The following is a 19,673-nucleotide window of genomic DNA, read 5'->3' as shown; positions in this document are numbered from 1 at the left end:
TTATTACGTGGAACCGTTGCTGTTGTGCAGCTATGTTTAAAATACATCCGTATTACGTCATCAATGTGCCGGCTCACACAAACGAATGAAGCGCGAGGCCACTATAACACCGTAAAAGATCTATGTCAAGGATTTCGTCAAACTTCTTTAACCCGATTACATGACTCAAGTGATTACACTATCGCAAAAAGTTATATCGTCGTTGTTTGGAAACGGAAGCCAAACAGTGAATCCCCTGTACGGCAGTATCTGTTGGTGACGAGCACATTGCTTGAAGAGAATGATAATTCGAAACGATTGAGAGATGAAACAGTGGATGGCAAGAAGAGAAACTCGAAGTGTTCACTGGAATTTGCTTCATGGGCTACAGAGTGAGGACATAAAGAATAATGAAAAGTTTTTGGTAATGCTAAAGCAAACATTTTTATTTACCCTCATGAAAATGGCCCCTCGCATTTGCATATTGTATTCTTAATTGAGTAACGACATTTCTCAATTCCATTCATCACAACTGATGTTCTTGGAAAGCCTGCAACTGTCATTCATGATTTGAATAATGAAACACTGCGCTAGTAATGTATTTTTATGCTTGGTATGATACATTTCGAGACTTTACTTTTATCATCAAGAGAAAATATTTATTAGGTATTTTACACAGTGTTTGTATGTCTGTTGTTCTGCATCTCTTGCCATGTGTTTTTACAGTTTACTGCAGTTGGACGGATTTCTTTTGTCCGATTTTCCGAAACATCCGATAAAATATCTATGCAAATATTTGTACTTAATCATGAGAATAAATTTTGACAAAGCATCGTACAAATTGTGAAAAAATACGTAAATTATTCAGTGTTTCATTATTTTTTAATCATGAATGTTACATTTGCTAAAGATTGTGTCGTGGTTAGCTTAAGATTTTTAGTAACAATCGAAAGCTACTCCAGCTTCCAATATCGTACTCGAATCCCATAGCGCACCACTTTATATATTATTCAGGAAACATGTGAACCAATATTTAAATCACCTAAGAAGGATTTATGAAAGTTTTCTTTAATGTTCCATCGGTTTCAGCCGAACGCCAGTTGTACTGTACTCATTTAAGTTGCTCTTTCCACTGGCTCAATCAAAGATGATAACTGACGTTTCTGTTTACTTGTGAAGTGTGAACTTTGCTTGAAGCGGGCAAGAATTGAAATGCGTGTTGACGTTTATGACATGTTATCCCAATGTTGTGATGGGTTATACGACGTATGTTGTAGCTTGTTTGTTGGCTATTGTTCCAATGATTGGGGATTTTGTGGTTAGTGCAAGTGACAACCGATTAGCCAAGTCATTATCAGACAATTTAACTCATGGAGTAATTGGTTTTTTAACATGGTTGTTGGTGTGCGTTCATTATGCACACGTATCAGCCTACGTTTCATTAGCTGAGTCTGCTGCTTGTTGTTTGGCAGCTTCTGCAATTGATGTTGATCATTTTGTAGCAGCAAGATCCGTGTCTCTTGAGGTTAGTCCATTTGTTCTTCTGATCCAGTAATTTCTACGACTAACCCTTTATTACCGTTTATATAGTAAAGCCAGTATCCTATTATTTTCAGACCTTTTTTTCTGTCCCTGCTGTTTTGAATGACTGATTATGCTAGTGAGTTATCTGAATTTTGTACGAATCACTAAAGTAACTTTTGTATAGTTATGCAGGATGCTATTATATGTGCTTCATGTGTTGTGGCTATGGGCACGTTTATTTTGTCTCATTTCCCCAGTTCTGTTTAAAACGTAGTCATTTGCAGACGGGGGAAATTCATTTATTTGAATGCTTGTCAGGCTCTATATTTCCAGCTGAATGAAGTATAGTAGACAAGATTCCAGTTTGTTCGAATTACAAAGTCTTAGTAGTTATTATTATTATTTCTCGAGCTTCAGTAGCCGATTTCAGAAATTATGTGTTGTCAAGACTGAATGGTTCAGTGTTAATTATTGTAGAAGTGGGAAAGAGTGGAAATTCATGGGTCGGGCCATGACATTGTATGCCACAAGTACTGAAATTCAAAAACCTTTTGATCACCAAAAAACTTCTGCTATTTTGTTCAGAAAACTATGTGGTTTCATATGGTATAGTCATTTTCGTTTTTAAAAAATTATTAGTGTGATTTTTTTCTCACAAATTTAGAAACAATAAAATATTTTCTGTTACAGAAGGACATTTCATTTTTATTATTTGTATCACACAAATTGATGATCCTGTGACAAAATCTATGTGGGCACTTAAGTTAGCCTAACAGGAATAAATTGGGATTAAAAGAAGGAATTTGGTATGTTTATCAAAGACATAAAATTCCCCCCAAAGTTGTAAATGTCCTTCCGTAACAATTTGTTGACATAATTTCAATATAAAATATAATGAACAGTTAATATAAAATTTTCTTTTCCATAATTTCCTAACAGAAGAGTATTATGATGTCTTCAGTACCATAAAGCCACATGAAACATGACTATTTAATAAATATTTATTTTGTAAAACTTGTTACAGAAGGACATTTGTTATAAATGCCTATTTGAGTTTCCCTCTAAAAATGAAACCAGCCACTCACAGCATGTCTTTACCAAGCTAGCCAATGAAACAATTCTGTCAGATGTTTTCCCTCCAGTTTTCTGTTCTCACTCTCCATTGTTGTATAGGTTTCAAGTGGCTGTTCATGTTGGAAGTGTAAATTTGCGGGTTTTAAACAATTTGAAAGTAAGTATTTGTTTAATGCAAACACAGTTTGTTTATTTATGCATAAGTCTGAAACATTTTTATCAAATAAGCCTGATTACTTCAAAAGCCTGAGTGGAGAATGTAGGCTATAATTTCATGTGCTATATGAGCAAGTGTATCAAATATTTACATGCTGAGGCATATTGTTAATATTGTTGGTATTTATCTGACAACTTTCAAATATTTTTATAATTATTAACAGTGAAGGAATATCGTAGCCTACTCTGCAAAGACTAGGTGACATTGTTATGTGCAACACTTTTTAAAACATGTAAAAAGAATTTCTCAGTTTTTTGGCTTTGTAATTTTTAATTTATACTCTAAACAAACATGGCATGTCTCCTTTGAGTTGAAAATACGTTCACTCTTTGAGCTTGCAAATAAAATGTAATGTACATCAATGGCTTACTATGAAATTTTTGGAAATGTAATGTAAATTCAATTGCTTCTTTGGTTCAGTAATAGACTTAACAAGTTTCTTGAATATATGTGCAGGTGTGATGGCCAAAACTGATGCCGAGCGTGCTAAGGAATGCAGAAAATGAAAAATGAATGATTTAGTAACAGCAGAAGTGTATCGTCAAAAAGATTGTGAGAGAAAGAAAGCAAAATGACAGAAGTTAATAGCTGAGGGAAAGATAGGTCATTTATGAAAATATGAAAAAGATAAGAAAAATATGGAATGCACCCTTGCTTGTCAAACCAGTGCAAATCCAACATTAAACATGTCACCTAGCACGTTATGTAAAGCTACCACTTGGATCAAGAGATATCTCCCAAAATCACCTTCCAAGCAGCCCGAAGTTCTTGGAAAACTCGTCAAAACCTTTTCACCTCAAAAACTTAATAATTTTTCTGAAGTTGTTGGCTTTACTGATAGGAATGCAAAATCAAAACAATCAGTATTTGAAAGAAAAAAAAGAAGGGATTCTGTGCCAAATCAAAAAATACAGAAGGTGCTATAATTTTATGAAAGAGATAACATTAGCTGGCAGTGCTCTGGCAGAAAGGAATTCATTTCTATTAAACATGGTAAAGAGTACAGGCAAAAGAGATTTTTGTTATACAATGTTAAAGAAATTTAGAACTTTTCTGCAAAGAGTATGGGGAGTTACCCATTGGACTGTCAAAATTTAAACAATTACGACCAAAGCATGTTGTATCTATAACACTAAGAGATCGAGAAGTTTGTGTCTGCACTTATCATGAAAATGCTGCTATGTTATTAAGGTCTTTGAACAAGCATGTGCCAAGCATACCAAAAAGTTTAGATGAAGTACTTGGGAAAACAGTTTGTGATTCCACCAATATCAGCTGTATAGGCAGGAATTGTGAAGAGTGTGGCACTTCAAACCTTGACAGCTATTTTGAAGGGTTAGATTCAAACAAAAGAATAACTTTCTATAAATGGTGTCTAGAAGAAGGTCGTACAAAGAAACAAGAAATACAAACAAAGTTGTCGGAAGAAAAGGTACAACTTTATTTACAATTACAGACTTTGACCAGGCATGTTTACAATGCACGTAGGTAGCACTCCGAGTTGCGCACGTTAAAACGTGTCCTTCCTGAAACAGACATTGTTGTACTAGAGGATTTCTCGGAAAACTTTTCGATAAAACGTCAATCTGAGATCATGCAGGCTCACTGGTGTTCACCCAGTGTGTCTATTTTTACAGCCATTGTTTATTACAAGTGTCCTGAACTGAAGCATATAAACTACTGTGTTGTATCTGATTCTTTAGAAAATAGTAAGGACAGTGTCCATGCTTTCAATCAGGCAGTTTTAGCACATCTGAAAACAAAAGTTGGGTTTCCAGTTTCACATGTCCATTACTTTAGTGATGGAGCTGCAAGTCAGTTCAAAAGCCGGTTCTCTGTTTGTGATCTTCTTTCTCTTGAAGAAGATTTTTGTGTAACAGCTGATCGAAGTTACTTCGAAACAGCTCATGGAAAGGATCCCCATGATGACATCGGAGGAGAACTGAAGAAAGTCATTTTTCGTTCCATACTACGGAAAAAAATAGTAGTAAATAATGCAGAAGAATTTGCAACAGCTACAAAAGATCTTGCCAAAAGTATTATTGTGATTTACGTTCCAGAGTCAAGAATTGAAGCAGTAAAGAAAATGTTGGAAAGCTGATGGAATAACTGTTTGCCTATAAGTGGCCTTCAAAAATATCATTTTGCACAACCCTCTTCTGATACAAAACACTTCACACTTTTGTAAAATTCTGTTTTTTCCATACAGCATAGTAGTGGAAGGACCTACAAACTTATTCAGAGTGCAAGTGTTTTCAAGCAGCAGTAGAACCAAGTAGTTCAAAGCAAGTTAACAAATGATTCAGTCTTGTCTAATGAGTCATTTTTACTTTGCAAAGTGTTTAGTGATACAGCTGTTGTATACAGGTATGGATGCGTTATACAGAAGTTTCATGCTGATAAAGACATTTATGAAGTGTTGGGAATGAAGTCAACAGACAATACTAAAAACACATTTAAAATTGTCCAGAATGATGTCTTTAATGTTTCTGCTGCTGACATTATTTCTGTGTTAAGTGAACCATATATTATTGGTAGTTCTGAAAGACTTATAAATTTTCAGATCCTGTTGATGATTATGAAGAATAACTAAATGAAAGTTTTTTTTTCCTGGTACTTTCTTAAAAAAACAAAAAAGCAAGTAGTTATGCCTAAGTATATATTTTTTCAATTATTTTGACATTTATAAACCATTTTCCAGTGTTACTTTATTAAATGTGAAGGGTACTTTCTCAGAACAGTGTTTTAAATTATGTATGTACAAAGTCTATATTTTACGAACAATAATTTCAATTTCCTATGCTACATAATTTTAATTTCAATAATAAATTAATATGTAACATGTATCATAGCATTTATTGTTATAAAATTCAATAAATAACAATGTATTTTATGTTAAAAGTCAAATTTGTATAGCTGGGAAAAAATGTCCTTCCATAACACTGCAGCTATTCACTTTCTTGGATGCAGCATTTAATCTAAGAGCTAAAAAAATCTATTATGCCCTTATTTATGTACTAAACAGGTGCAGTTAACCAATTAAAAATTTTGCTTAGTGAAACATAAATATCAGAGCAGGAATTAATCTTTATATTCAAGTATCAAAAAAGATGTGCTTTTTCTTGTCCTTCCGTAACGCTCAGTAAAATAATTAATATTGAAAAGATGGAAACATAATATTACTATTTAAATGCATAAAGAAATTCCTGTTGCTTGTAACAGTTTGCAGAATATATGTTGTGCCCTAGTTTCCCATTTCTAATTAAAGTTTTTTACCCAGATTTCACAGAAAAAGTGTCCTTCCGTAACAAAAAAAAAAAAAAAAAATAGCATGGCCTGACCCTCATGAAGGCAGCTGTAAATTTAATGAAATTTTATTTAATGTTATCTTGCCTTACTATAACAATTGAACGGGTAAAAACTACTTCAAAATGACACTGTGTTTCAGTCTTTAAAGTTACAAATGCAGACCAGAAAAAAATTAGAAAGCTATCATTTTTTGACTGAAAATTTTAAATATGACACAGCCGGTCTGAAATATGACATACGCTGATATTCTTGTGTACAATGAAGACAAGAGGTTGAGGTCATAAAAATGAGATAGGGAAACCAGTAAATTATGTAGGCCTACATATAATGGGTATTTTTCTGTATTTTTATAATTATAGCATAAAACGTGTAATAGTGAACTACAAAAATTACTTGATTGGTTTTTTTCTATTTGTAATAATATATTTCGTGAACATCAACAGGACCATTAAACACAAAGCAGATCCCTCATTGAAATTTCCCACCCCCTGGAACTGGCATTTTTCCGTATCACAACACTTTCATTCTATGTCATTTTGTAGTACTTTTTGTTTGGTTGAAACATACCTGTAGCTCTATGAGTATCTCTTTTCTCCTTGAAATTTAGCCAAGATATAATCTTCTCCATCTATAGGTGTTGGAGTAGTCATTATAGTAGGATCTGGCATGGATCCTTCAAAGGGCCTGACACATCTAGGCTCTCATCACTCTTCAGGGATATATTTGAATCCGAATCAGTCTACTCAGTTTCCTTTCTCTTCTGTGTAGTGAGTTACTGTGCTCTTCTGGGGTTTATTAACTGTGATAATAAGTCTAACCAACCACACTTGGACATAAGTTTGTCACTCTTTTAAAAAAAATCCTCTGAAGAGGCAAATTCTCAAAACTTGCAGAAGATTCACTACTGCAAACAGCGGTGGATATAGAGGAATTTTCGATACGAGCATCAGCTTTGACCAGTGACGTAGGAAATATGTGGCAAATCCACAAACAGTAAGGGGAATATAACGTAATGTTATTGGCATTTTTTAAAAAACCAAACATGCTAAGCTACATTCAGTCTGTCACCACAACCAGCTTTAATTAGTTTCATTTTTGTTGGCTTTGCCAGATCTCAACCAAACTGTCACCTTCCAACTTACCCTATACCTCAAGCTAAGCTCCATATGAATGTGTCACCACAACCTGTTTTGTACTTTCATATTCCTTAACTTTGCCAACTAACAAGAAAGCTGTGAATATGTGCAGCATAAGGTACCATGACAGCAGCAATTAATGTCATGTCACTGGCCAAAGCTAACAACTGATATTGAACATTCATCTTGACCCAATAGAGGTTACACTTCTTCTAGAACCATTAGCTTTAACATCACCTTCAGTGTATGGGCTTTCTTTTTTCTTACATCAAGGGGCCAAGCACTCCGTTTGTAACCCTGCATGTTCCAGTTTAATATAGCAAGATATTTGCATAAAATAAATTTAAGTGCACTAGGAAGTTTTATCAGAACATTTCATTCTAGATTATATATGGCAGAATGTAACAAATAATACCTATAAAAGAGATTCAGGAGGAACAACACTTGAAAATCTTTTTTCTCCAACAAATACTTGATTAACACCATGTGTACCAGATTCTAGTGGTGGGTACCCAACTAACAACATGAAAACCTAGCACAGTGTTTATTCTCTGGGGGCACTATGTCAACAAGAGTAAGAAATACAGCACAACTACTGCTGCATTATTGTCAACAGTAGTAGGAAATACACATTTTAGTTTGCAGAAGTGCATGATTAAAAAAAAAAATAGTTTACCACTTTTGGGAATCGATTGCATCACATTTCAGGACAGTACATATCATGTTTAATAATTCTGTTAACTGCTTAACCCCTAGCCATCCACATTTTTCAGAATTGGATGTTTTACTTTATTTTCAGTTTATTAGCTTCTTATACATTGAAATAATGCAAAATACAACTAAATAATGCAAACAAGCTATTACTTGATCTTTCTTTCTCATAGTGTGTCTGTAACATAATGTGTCCATGTGAACACACTAGGCGCGTAATGCATGTTTGAAATTTGTCCATGGCATTGAAATTAAGTTACAGATATTTTTTATTAAGTACATTTTATTACAGCTAAGGCAAAATTTGGACTTTTGTGGTATACTTCAACACATTCTGCACACAATTCTACATCACACTTTGCAGTACAAATGTACACATCTTCTCTTTTTCTCAGTCTTCTTGATATAGTTTTGTATACCATCATATCTTATATCACTTGGAACATGCAAATTATATCCACATGTGGAACTGATAGAGGGCCTGCCTGCTCCCTTTACAGGATTCACATATTCTCTCCTGAATTCAAGCTGCATAATCGCAGCCCCTGTTCCTTTTTTCAGCTGCCTCACATTGTGTATGGGTATGTCAGTGAGCCAAGAAAGTAAAGTCCAGTACAATTTTTTGTTTTGAATATTTGTTCTGTAAATGGCAATATTTTGATCCACCCTATTCACTCCTCCCATGTGTTTATTATAAGTTGCAATAAACTGCAGACATTGTACTTGAATTGCTTAATTTACCTTTGCAGAATATCTTGTTATGGATGATATGGTTTCAACTCCTTCACAGGTAGAAGCTACAGCAACCACTGAATTGTCCACCCATTTTTTGACAATAACGCCACCATCCTTGAAAAGTGAAGGTTCAAAATATCCCCTTTCTAACTAGTACTTGCTTTGAAGAAATGGGCCAAGGTTTGGGAACTCTGTTTTCTCTAATAGTGCCTGTTCTTCCAAAACATTTTCTTCTCAGGAGTGACGGAACAGCAAATCATGTAAATAGATTGTCAAAAAAGAAATTAAATGGAAGTAGCTTATAGGTTGTTAAAAAAGAAATTAAATGGAAGTTTTCAGTCTTAAATCATCTGCCACCTGAATGAGTGGGGCAGCAGCATTACCAAACTCTTTTTATATGCTGTATTTGCATGTAGCAATTTTCCTTGACAAAAGGAAAAATTTACAAGATATACAGAGGTGGTGTGTAAACAAATCGTATGGGTTTCCCACTGATAAACTGCTCGCAAGAGTGTCTCCCAAAATATTTTATCATTGATTCATCATAAGACATGTCACTGAGGAACTAGGAACAAAAAGTGTATTAAATTTGCCTCTTACTCTTCCAGTAAAGGGTCTAATTTTCCACATCTTGTCCTTTTCATCAAACTTGTTATTGTTGTTACAGTGCAGACACCTAAGAATTTGTTCAAAATCATTTCTTCTCATGGCAATGCATACAAATTTGTTTCTTGTGCCGAGATTGGAATCCCAGTATAACCTCTTACTGACGAGGATGCCTAGGAAACATCTCATTTCTTCTCATGTTATGTTAGAATTTGGAAAGTTCCTAAAAAGTGTGTAGTTGTTTGACTCATCAAATAGGAATTCTATCACATCAAGAAATGACTCTAAAATTTCCACAGCAGACTTGTCAACATTTATGTGAATGCTTGGATCAGAAAAAGATTTCAGATTTAACATTAGTGCCCCATTAACCCAGGTTTTTGCTTATTTCTCTGTCTGTAATGTGTAATTCTCAAATCAGTTTCTATTTGCGTATCTGTGTATTTTATTTCTGCTTTGTCCCAGAGATATTGAGTGTTGAGATTATCTGGTATTCCCCTTCCTCACCAACACCTAAATCCTCATCCATGAAAACTGCTGGATCGGGGGGGTATGATGTAAATTCCATCACACTGAGGAAGGTTCGTTTCCTCAGATGGGATGTCTAACACATTCTGCAGTCAAACCATGCTGGAAAGATTGTGCCAGCCCTCTGTTATGAAATACAAGAGAGAAAGAAATTGAATCATTTTTGACCCTGCAACTGCCCAGTGTGTCCATATCGACACATTCGAAATACTCACATCATAAACAGAAAGTGAATCGATGGATGACAACTTCTCTAAAATAAAAATCTCAATAAACTTATTTAGATTAAGAGCAAAAATGTTCATTTGGAAAAATGATGTTCTTCATAAAACATACTTGCTTCGGTATGCTCCATTGCTATTATGAAAGCACTACCTACAAAACAGACTGTAACAGTTACAATGTACATGGTACCAGTGAAGCGTTAAAACAATGAAAGTAAAATTCAGACCCTCTCTGACAAGAATACATGACTGCCACCACAAAAAAATTATTTTAAACTGACAATGTAGAGAGAAGAGAACTATACAGCAGTTGTGTCCATATGAACATGCTGGGAAGTTAAAGGTTAATAATTATCCCCATATAATAAGTTTGATAATAATGAATAATCCAGCAGACAGAGAGCAATTTTCTGTGTGTGTAATACAAATTTGATTGCTACAAAGTCAGTACCAGTATTGTCATAAATGTGGCAATTGTTCTAGAAATGTGTGCACATTAATTTTGAGTCTGAAAGTGTTATTTGTTAAAACCATTTTTTTTTTTTTTTTTGCCTCAAAAGTGAAGTTTGTGAAGGAAAAACAAATTATGACTAACCATTCCTAAACAATCAAACAATGGAAAATCTAGGATAGAATGTAACAATATTATGAGAAGGACAGTTGGTCCTATCCATATAGCTGAAATGCTGAATTGCGGATAGGCACAACAAAAAGACTGTCACAAAATGAGCTTTTGGCCAACAACGCCTTTGTCAAGAAAAACAACAGACACACAAACACACTCATGCAAACACAACTTGCACACATATGACCACAGTCTCTGGCAGCTGAAGCTAGACTTCCGACTTCAGCTGCCAGGGATTAACAGGAACATTTGTAATAGATATGGTTTTCTTGTGACTAGACTGGTTGTATCATTTTTTAAGACTTTATCCATTGACTTCACACATTATCGGGCTTGTTTGTGAGAAAAAATGCCATTGTCACAGTTTTTCAAATGCTTTTGACAGTTCTAGGAAGATGATGTGTGTCAGTTGCATGCTCTCTTTCACCCAATACTTCAAAGAGAGCACTGAAATGCTCATACTTTGCCTCTTTCTTATTTTTTAAGAATACACTTAATTGGGTTACTGGATAATGGCAGCTTGCATTATTAGTAGCCCATGTATTGTACAAATGAGTTTTTCAGCTACTGGGGGAAGTTCAGGTTGAGAAGAATATATTTACTATGTGTTTTAGTGGCTGTATTACATAATGAGATGCCTTTTTAAACGATTTTTCAGAGAGATCATGCAGTTCATACCTAATTTTTTAATGACAGCATTACCTTCAATCTTTGTGACTTCATGAAGGAATGCGTACTTAAGAGTAATGCTTAAATTATTTAGAAGGTTCTTAGGTGTGGCTGCACAATGCTTTTGGATTAACTAATTTGGTCTGTTGCTGCAATAGTCATTAAATTACTCATCTAAATCTCTTGAATCTGTTGTTTTCTATTACCAGAGATATACTTTTTAATGATGACCAGCCTGTGCCAGTTTGTTAAAATTCTGATATAGTATTCAAATCATGTATCTTATTTGACCACTAAGAAACCCTATCTTACTTCTTTGCAGGCTTGGTGAGAGTTTCCCTCAATCAATCATTTTTTTCCTTATAAAGAATGAATTATTTGGTTGTCCGATTGCAAAGGACAAGTGTTGAGCCTTCAGTTGATGTGCAACACTTGGGGAGGAATGGTGGATCATCTGAACCTACTGATACTGGATATCTGCTTCCTTTCATAATGTAATGCTGATGTGTTGTGACACCAGACATGTCTAAACAGAAAGAGTGCAGGACACTGACAGTACTTCTCTTGCATCTATCTTAGTTTTTTTTTTTTTTTTTTAATGTCTTTTGCGGTTACAGACAGGCCTGCAGCATAGCCCAAGGTCTAGGTTAGGTTGAAAGGTGACTATGTGGTTGTGTGTTGTCGAAGTGGTATAAAGCATTTCAGTTAGTCGAAATGGCTTGGTTTATGGAACACCATAAGTACAACTTAATCATTACTTGCTAGCTTTCATTTCATAGTTCCTTCAATATAAGAAATTTAATTCAATTCACTCAATAATGAGCAAGAAATGCTGGATTTGTCAGTCATGACTTCTCGGTAGGACCATCCTATATTTAACAGAAATTTGTGGAGAAAAACCCATATAAGTAGGGCTGTAATGGATGAAAATGCAGGAATATTCTTTGCATTAATTTATTTTTCTTTCTATACTGTTCATTTCAGTGAGGCATGATTTTCATAAGACAAATAAGTGAACCTAAGGCATTCCTGTGTGGAACAAGAATTTGTCTAGAGAAATGGTTACAACTTTGATTTGAGAATCTGCTTTTTGTAATCGGCAGCCTTCAACTCTACTGTGATCCTCTGAAAATGTTGGGACCTGTGATTCAGAATGCCATACACATTATTGAATTGTATTTAAATATTTATTTGAAACATTTAGCTGCACTGTTCCTTTAGGCAATTTCGTTTTCAGAACCACACATTTAATACTGGTAGCCCTTTATAGATATAGTGATGTCAGTACAAAAAGAAGCAGTTTGTTAGAATCTGACTTCAATGTTGTGAATTAACACCACTAAGATTTATGATGGATTTTATTTTGGGCTGAAAGTATTGTTTGTGCCTTAACTACATGAACACCCTCATAATGTCTTTGTGAGAGCATTTCAAAGGTGCTGAACTAACTCCTGTTGCAGACTTATAAGAGAGGTATTGTGCATCTTGGAGAGGATTACTGTTCAAATATTGAGAGAGCAATATCTGCAAAGAGTCAGACAGCATATTACTTCCTCCCACATAAATCTCACAAAATGATCACAGTGAGAAAATTCAAGAAATTATAGTTAATACAGGGGCCTACCAACAATCATTCTTCCCATGCGCCATTTGAGAGTATATCAGGGAAGAGAGGAATCAGTTAGTGGTATGAGAAGTACTCTGTAGATGCAGACGTGAGTGACAAGGGCAAGGAGCAGGATTTATAACAACAAAACAAATAAGAAGAAGTCTCTTGGAATTTAACTTATAAGCAAAAGACACAGTGAGCTGAGAATGGAAGGAAAATTCAGGAATATAACAATAACAACAGATGTGTATGCTTGCTACAGAGCAAGCAGAAAGAATGCAAGAAAAGTTTTATAAAGACATTTAAAGTATGTATTGTTAGTTTTTTGGGAGACTTTAGTACATAGGTTGGCCTATATGAATGTGGAAGTGTGTCAGGGAGATAAACTTTACATGAAGAAACTAATGGCAAATTGAGCTGTGTGATGTCAGTTTGCAGCCATAAATTATTTACTTGTGAAGACTACCTGTTTGCCACACAAAAGAATGCATTTTGGAACACGGAAATTCAATAACCAAATATACCATGTGGTAGTAAAAGCAGAACATGCCTTTTCAGTCAAAGAGGTACAGAGCTGGAGGGGTCCAAACTGTGATTCATAACATTATGCTGGGCCATTGTGTGTAAAATCACAGATATTTTGGTGGATCCTAGGGTGACCATTTCAGAATTTAGCCATGTTTGGTACATGGATACCTATGTGTTGTAATAGTAAAACTACCAAATTGCACTGCCCTAACTCTAACCATTTCTGATTAATTCATGTTTGAAGACTCAAGGGTGTGTACCCAATCATTAGTCATGCATCAGTTTTCCTATTTTCAGTGACCTGCTACTCAGTAATGAAGTTCACCTACAGGCTTAAATTTTTTATGCATAGTATGTAAGTTGATATAATGTATAAAAAGCAGGATACATCATTCAAAAGCCCATTCTTCATGGAGTGCTGCACTGAGGAGAGATATCGATATCAGTCGGTGAGGCCTGTCACGAAGTTGGCATTCCAAAACATCCCGAAGGTGACGTGTGAAAGATCATTCATGGAATGAAAAAAGGAGTGATGCCTGAAGATGGTGCTCCAATAGAAATTGTGAAAGCCGTAGGAAAGGTAAAGAAAAGAAAAGAAACTTGAAGATGTATTTACAGAACACCAGTTGGGAAATATAATTTCCCAAAATTGGAAAAATGCTATTATTGTTGTACTTGATATAAAATGAGACAGAAATTAGAAACTTTAGTCTTTTGAGACTCCTCTCTATAATGTAAAAGATATTGAGTAAAATTATAACCAAGCAAAACAAAACAAAAAATTGTGTTTTAATAAGGCAGAGAAACAAGCTGGCTTGAGAAGGGGATATAGCACTGTGGACCATTTGCTGGTCGTGAATGAAGTTATAGAATTGAGTAGTGCATATGAATTAACACTTTGTCTGGAATTGATAGATTTTCAGAAAACTTTTGACTCAGTTTAAACTGACTCTGTACAAACAGTCCTTGAGAAACAATCTATGTTAGTATGCTGAAGAGTATAAATATCAGTGCTACAGTTTCCACTAGATTTAACAAGGATAGTGAAAAATTTAAAGTTGAAATGGGGGTCGGGCTAGGAGACTCCATATCTCCAAAAGTATTCTCAGCAGTTCTATAGGAAGTTACCATATCCATAAACTGGGAAAACGAAAAAAGAAATACTTTGTAGTAGAATATATCTAAACCAGCTTCATTTTGCTGATGAAATTATACGGTTCGTCTCCAGTGCAGGTAAAAATCAGCAACAAATGGAAGAACTTAAGTGGGACAAGGTTGAAAGTAGGTATAAAAATCAACTTTGACAAAACTAAAATGATGTACAGTCAACACATTGAAAGGAAAGTTGTAGTTGTTAATAATGACTTCATAGAACCAGTTGTGTTTTTGTATCTAGTGCAGTTGGAGACTGACTAGATGGGCAGCAGAATAAACAAACAGCACAAATATGCTTGCACATTGTTGGGAAACTAAATTGGGTTTTCAATATTGAGCTTCCAATAAGATCAAAAAGAAAATTTTACAGTTGGTATTAACTGTTCTTATTAGTGACAGTCAGAAATGGACTTTTAATGTGACAAACATTCAAAACTTCCAGGTTACTCAATGGGCAGTGGAGAGGTGCATGTTGGGAATAACTAGAAGAGACAAGTAAACAGATAGGGAACCAAATGCAGTAGATAATATGATTATCACTATACTGAAAATTAACTTAGGTCAGTGGGACATGTACCAAGGAAAATGAATGGCAATGGACCAAGAAAGGTTTTTGCTGGATTCTGAGGTGTAAGACAAAGTCCAAGATAATGAGGTAACAATAGATGGCTAGATGACATTACAAAACATACAGAAGCAATGTGGATGTTCGTAGCTGAAGACTACAATGGATTGGAAAGTGTCAGGGTTGTTGTCATCCAGGAGTGAATCTTGAGTGGATGACAGTTACCACCACCACCACCACCACAGAAAGTTGTCTGTTTAGTTAAACATTTGCATCTTTAAATCATCACTCATAATATCACGAGTTTTCTCATTTCAGACATTTGTAGTGATTTATCATTTTGGATGCCCTCAAAAGATTATTCATAAAATGTCATTGTAAAAGTAAACTTGCATGTTCAGGAATGATGTTCCAGTACTGCAGATTTGATTGAAAAAAATGGAGCAACTCTTCATAAGGACAAAATTGCCACAATTGATAGAGATATTTCAATCAGGATTCATATTGTAATTTTATAAGTGATGGAACTTGTGCAATCTGATGTGGGGAAAGATCATCTTCATACTGAATACTGCATTGATTTATCAATCCTTTTTAATTATTCCTGTTTGTTGGTCTAAGGAGATTTGTTTCATAGTATAAATGGATCCCAGCTGTTGAATATTATCCTTTTTTATTGTTAATTTGAGTTTATGGACAAACTCTAACTTTTTTAGGTTGTATCTAATCTGGAAATACCTGCCACAGAGTTCTTTTCAGTGACTTTTAATATATGAAATGTAAACTATATCAAGCTGCTTCTTTAAATAAACTGTAGAGAAATGGTGATGGGAATTACAAGAAGGTGTCCTTCACAAAGGCATATTTAAGTAATATGTCTTTGGCCTGTTGCTGGAAGTAGCATCACTTAATGTTGTGTTGTCACCAAGAGTGCCAAATGTCTTGGGAAGGCACTGGATTTCTAATACTACACTTGAGTGCCAAACATTGTGGGAAGGCACTGGATGTGATTTCAGTTATCAGTTGCTGAAGCCCTTGTGGTGCATTCCTCTGTGGACAGTCCTAGGAGAAATAAGTTCCCATTCATCAAGCACTTCTGATAGTCTCTGCAATATTGAAGATGCATCATAGATACTGTTTGTTGACTTTGGAAACCCTAATTCTTATGATTCCCCCATATTGTGCAACAGATGTATCTTGCACTGATTATCGTCTCACATTCAGTCTATTACCTCAAAATGTGCTACCATGCTCACCACACACAGACTGCTCAGATACTGTGTCAACACTTGCACCACTCACCACATTTGGCCACTCTTTCTGATAACTTTTACTGGCACAAAAGTAAATTATTAAAATTATCATTGATTTAGAAGATGAAATTAATTTAACTCTAAATTTTTGTTTCAGAATGCTTTACAATTGAAGTCTCGTCCATTCCTGCACTGCACATCAATACCATTGTTAGTTTTTGGTATAGGAGTAGTTGTTGGTTATGTACTGAAATACTCTATGATGAAAAGATATTCATGGTTACTTATTGCAGCATTACTCAGTCATCACATTAGAGATTCTACTAGACGGGGATTGTGGCTTTGGCCCTGCGGTACAACTTACCCATTACCATATTATTTATATGTAATTATTACTGTACTGATACCATTCTTAATTGTAGCTGGAATGAAACTGACAGATACCACTTACAATTATGATACAATAAGTGTATAGTACTGGTTATCTAGTTCTAGAAGAGATTTGTTACACTGTTATAAAACTTTGATATCAATACTAATGTCCAGAATTGCAGACATCACTATTGTTGTAACTTTCATACTTTCTCTGAAATACTGGGATTTAGATAAGAATATGCACTATCATCATTATTGTGTAAAAAAGTGAGTAGTATGTTGAAATATATATTTTGCTTTATAGTTTAGTTTCCTGAACATTGGAATGAGTAGATCCGAATTCCTAAAATGAGTACTAATACAGTAAAAATAAATTTGAGAACTATTTACTTGTGGGGAAACAGCCCTGGTGGGTGTTGTTGCCTAAACTGTATACATGGAAATCTTAAATATATGTTTGGTCTCCTTTTGTCTGTCCTTTATTAGAAGTGCCCAAAGTATGTAAGTAAATATTTTCTTAGAACTTTACTTTATGCGTAACTTAGATCAGGATAAATGATAGATTCTCTTTTACGATACTCTCAAAGAGGAAAGATGATAGTGCAGTTTGAGAAGTTTGCTTTGCCAAAGGGTATAAAGAAGTATTCACTCTTTCACATTCACTATCTTTGGAACAGTATGACTACAGATTCCATCCATGAGTCATTCTGGGTCCCCAAAGTTATCATCAAGCACTAAAGTGTCAGTGCCACTAAATGCTATACCAACTACACATGTCAATGTGTCTGCTGTGATGACTGCACATGATGCTTCAATGCTCTCTTGTAGAACCTTCACTGTAGTTTGCAGTTGTTAAGAAATTTCAGACATGATCTTCTATTGGTAGAAATGTGGATGTGAGGCCCGTAGTGTGTGGCAGGCAAAAGGCATTTTCTATCTGTCCATTGACGTGAGTCAATGTTAGCAGTGTGCATCATTATCATCGTCATCTTGTTATAGGTAAAATTTCTCGTCTCCTAAAAGTGATGGAATAATGGAGAAAAAAATCATTATTTGGAGCATATTAAGATACACCTCACCAGTTACAGTACATTTAAAGAACTGATCAATCAAACCATGTGATGATGAACAACATAGTGATCCCCTGTCAGATTCACTTTGATACCCACAAGAATATGTGTGTCTACAAGATCAGAGATCACATATTTATGATAGTTTACACCTCATCAGACATACCACTTTTATTATTTCTTTAAAACCCTTCATCCTTGTGACCTAGGTCTCCACACTAACCACAATACTGAAACATTTAGTCCAGGCTGTGCTTGTTCATAACAGTAAGTAGTTTTGAAATGAGCAATTCATTTTACACCTTTTACAGTTGGTTGTTTCTTCTGATTGCCATACTCCACATTTGTGTGCATGCTGATTCACAGATGTTTCAGTATTTGTGTAAAGTGGTGGAATACAACACTTGTAGCTGAATTTGGTTTTTTTGTTTTCTCCTGTATCTTCACTTATTCACATCAGTAACAGGACTATTAGCTTCAAATTTATTCCAAATGTAGGTAATTATTTGAACAGGTGGATGACTAACACTTTTGCTACTTCAGTTGCGTTTATTTATTTTCAGACTCCCAGTAGCCCTTCAGCACAGTCTTGTGGTAATCAATTAAAAACCTTATTTAGCCATTCTTGTTCCAATGTCGCCTTCTCACAATGTGAATGTAAGTCGTGACTCACACCATTGATTGGAAAACAATTGAACTATATTACCATGCAGGAGTCTTACTCCATTTGAATCTAATTCAAAGAAGCTAATTATTAGAGAATTAGTTCAGTTTTTTTTTCATTAAGAAATACTGTCTGAATCCTCTGCTCTATAATGGAAAGTTAATATACCTAGAAAGAAATTGCTAAGAGGACACTATAACATTCCAACGTATTGATTTCCAACATATTGATTTCCAACATTATCAGATTATGCACAGCACATTCCTAACTACCCCTTATGCTCCTTTGATTGTACAGAAATGATAATACTGGGTCAGTTGAACTTTGCTCTCTGTTCCTGTTGATCAGTCTCACTTATCATTTTGGGGGTAAGTATTTCTGGTGTATAGCTCTAATCATTAATAAAATCTAATTGGTTAATCCCCAACCCGTGCTGTGACATTCATGTTTTACACTTTAAAATCAAGTTGAAATAAAGAAACAACTTTTACACTAATAACTTAATAGACCACAATATTTATGGAACTTTTGCAAGATCTACTTGTAATACGTTTTGTAACATAGTTATGAACACACTTGTATTATCTATTCAGGCTGTGATGTAAAGCTGTGATGTATAGGATAAATAATGTATCTCCTCCCTTCAGGAGTGATCAGTAGTGGTATTTTTATAGTTCCTTACTTCTTGGTGAAGAAATGTGTTATTTATGATAGACCATATATTGGTATTTAATTAAACACATAAAATATAGTCAGAGTTTGTGTCTATTGCAGTGGGCATTATATCCTTATATGGCTGTGATGTTCAAAGTTCAACCTTGCCAAAGGCAAACATTTTTTTAACTTAAGCTGCAGTATCCATTGTAGCATGACATTTGTACAGGTAATATTGTTTGTTATAGATGTGTCAAATTCTGAACTCTGAAACCTCAAATGTACTTGATATTTAATTTTACCAGAGACTGATGTATTTACAATATTTTAAATATAAAAGGATTTTAAGTGGTGTATATTAAGATGAGTGTGTGTGTGATGTAAACAGTGCTTAAATAAAGACTCTAATTATAAGAAATTTGAACTTTTTCTCCATAATTTATTAAACTTAATTCTAAGTGAT

The 19,673-nt window shown here is 34.7% G+C and overlaps 1 protein-coding gene across 1 annotated transcript; it reads left to right on the top strand.

Annotated features, from left to right (window-relative positions):
- Window positions 1-1,150: 1,150 nt before the first annotated feature.
- LOC126184336 (transmembrane protein 267) lies at window positions 1,151-17,003 on the top strand. Its single transcript, XM_049926713.1, has 2 exons — window positions 1,151-1,504; window positions 16,605-17,003. Exons 1-2 carry the CDS (start codon window positions 1,208-1,210, stop codon window positions 16,920-16,922), a joined length of 615 nt encoding a protein of 204 aa, XP_049782670.1. The 5' UTR covers window positions 1,151-1,207; the 3' UTR covers window positions 16,923-17,003.
- The last annotated feature ends 2,670 nt before the right edge of the window (window positions 17,004-19,673 follow it).

The sequence above is a fragment of the Schistocerca cancellata genome, chromosome 4 (genome assembly GCF_023864275.1).
Source record: "Schistocerca cancellata isolate TAMUIC-IGC-003103 chromosome 4, iqSchCanc2.1, whole genome shotgun sequence".
Lineage (NCBI taxonomy): Eukaryota > Metazoa > Arthropoda > Insecta > Orthoptera > Acrididae > Schistocerca > Schistocerca cancellata.
The sequence above is the reverse complement of the archived record's forward strand: the minus strand, read 5'-3'. Positions and strand labels throughout refer to the sequence as shown.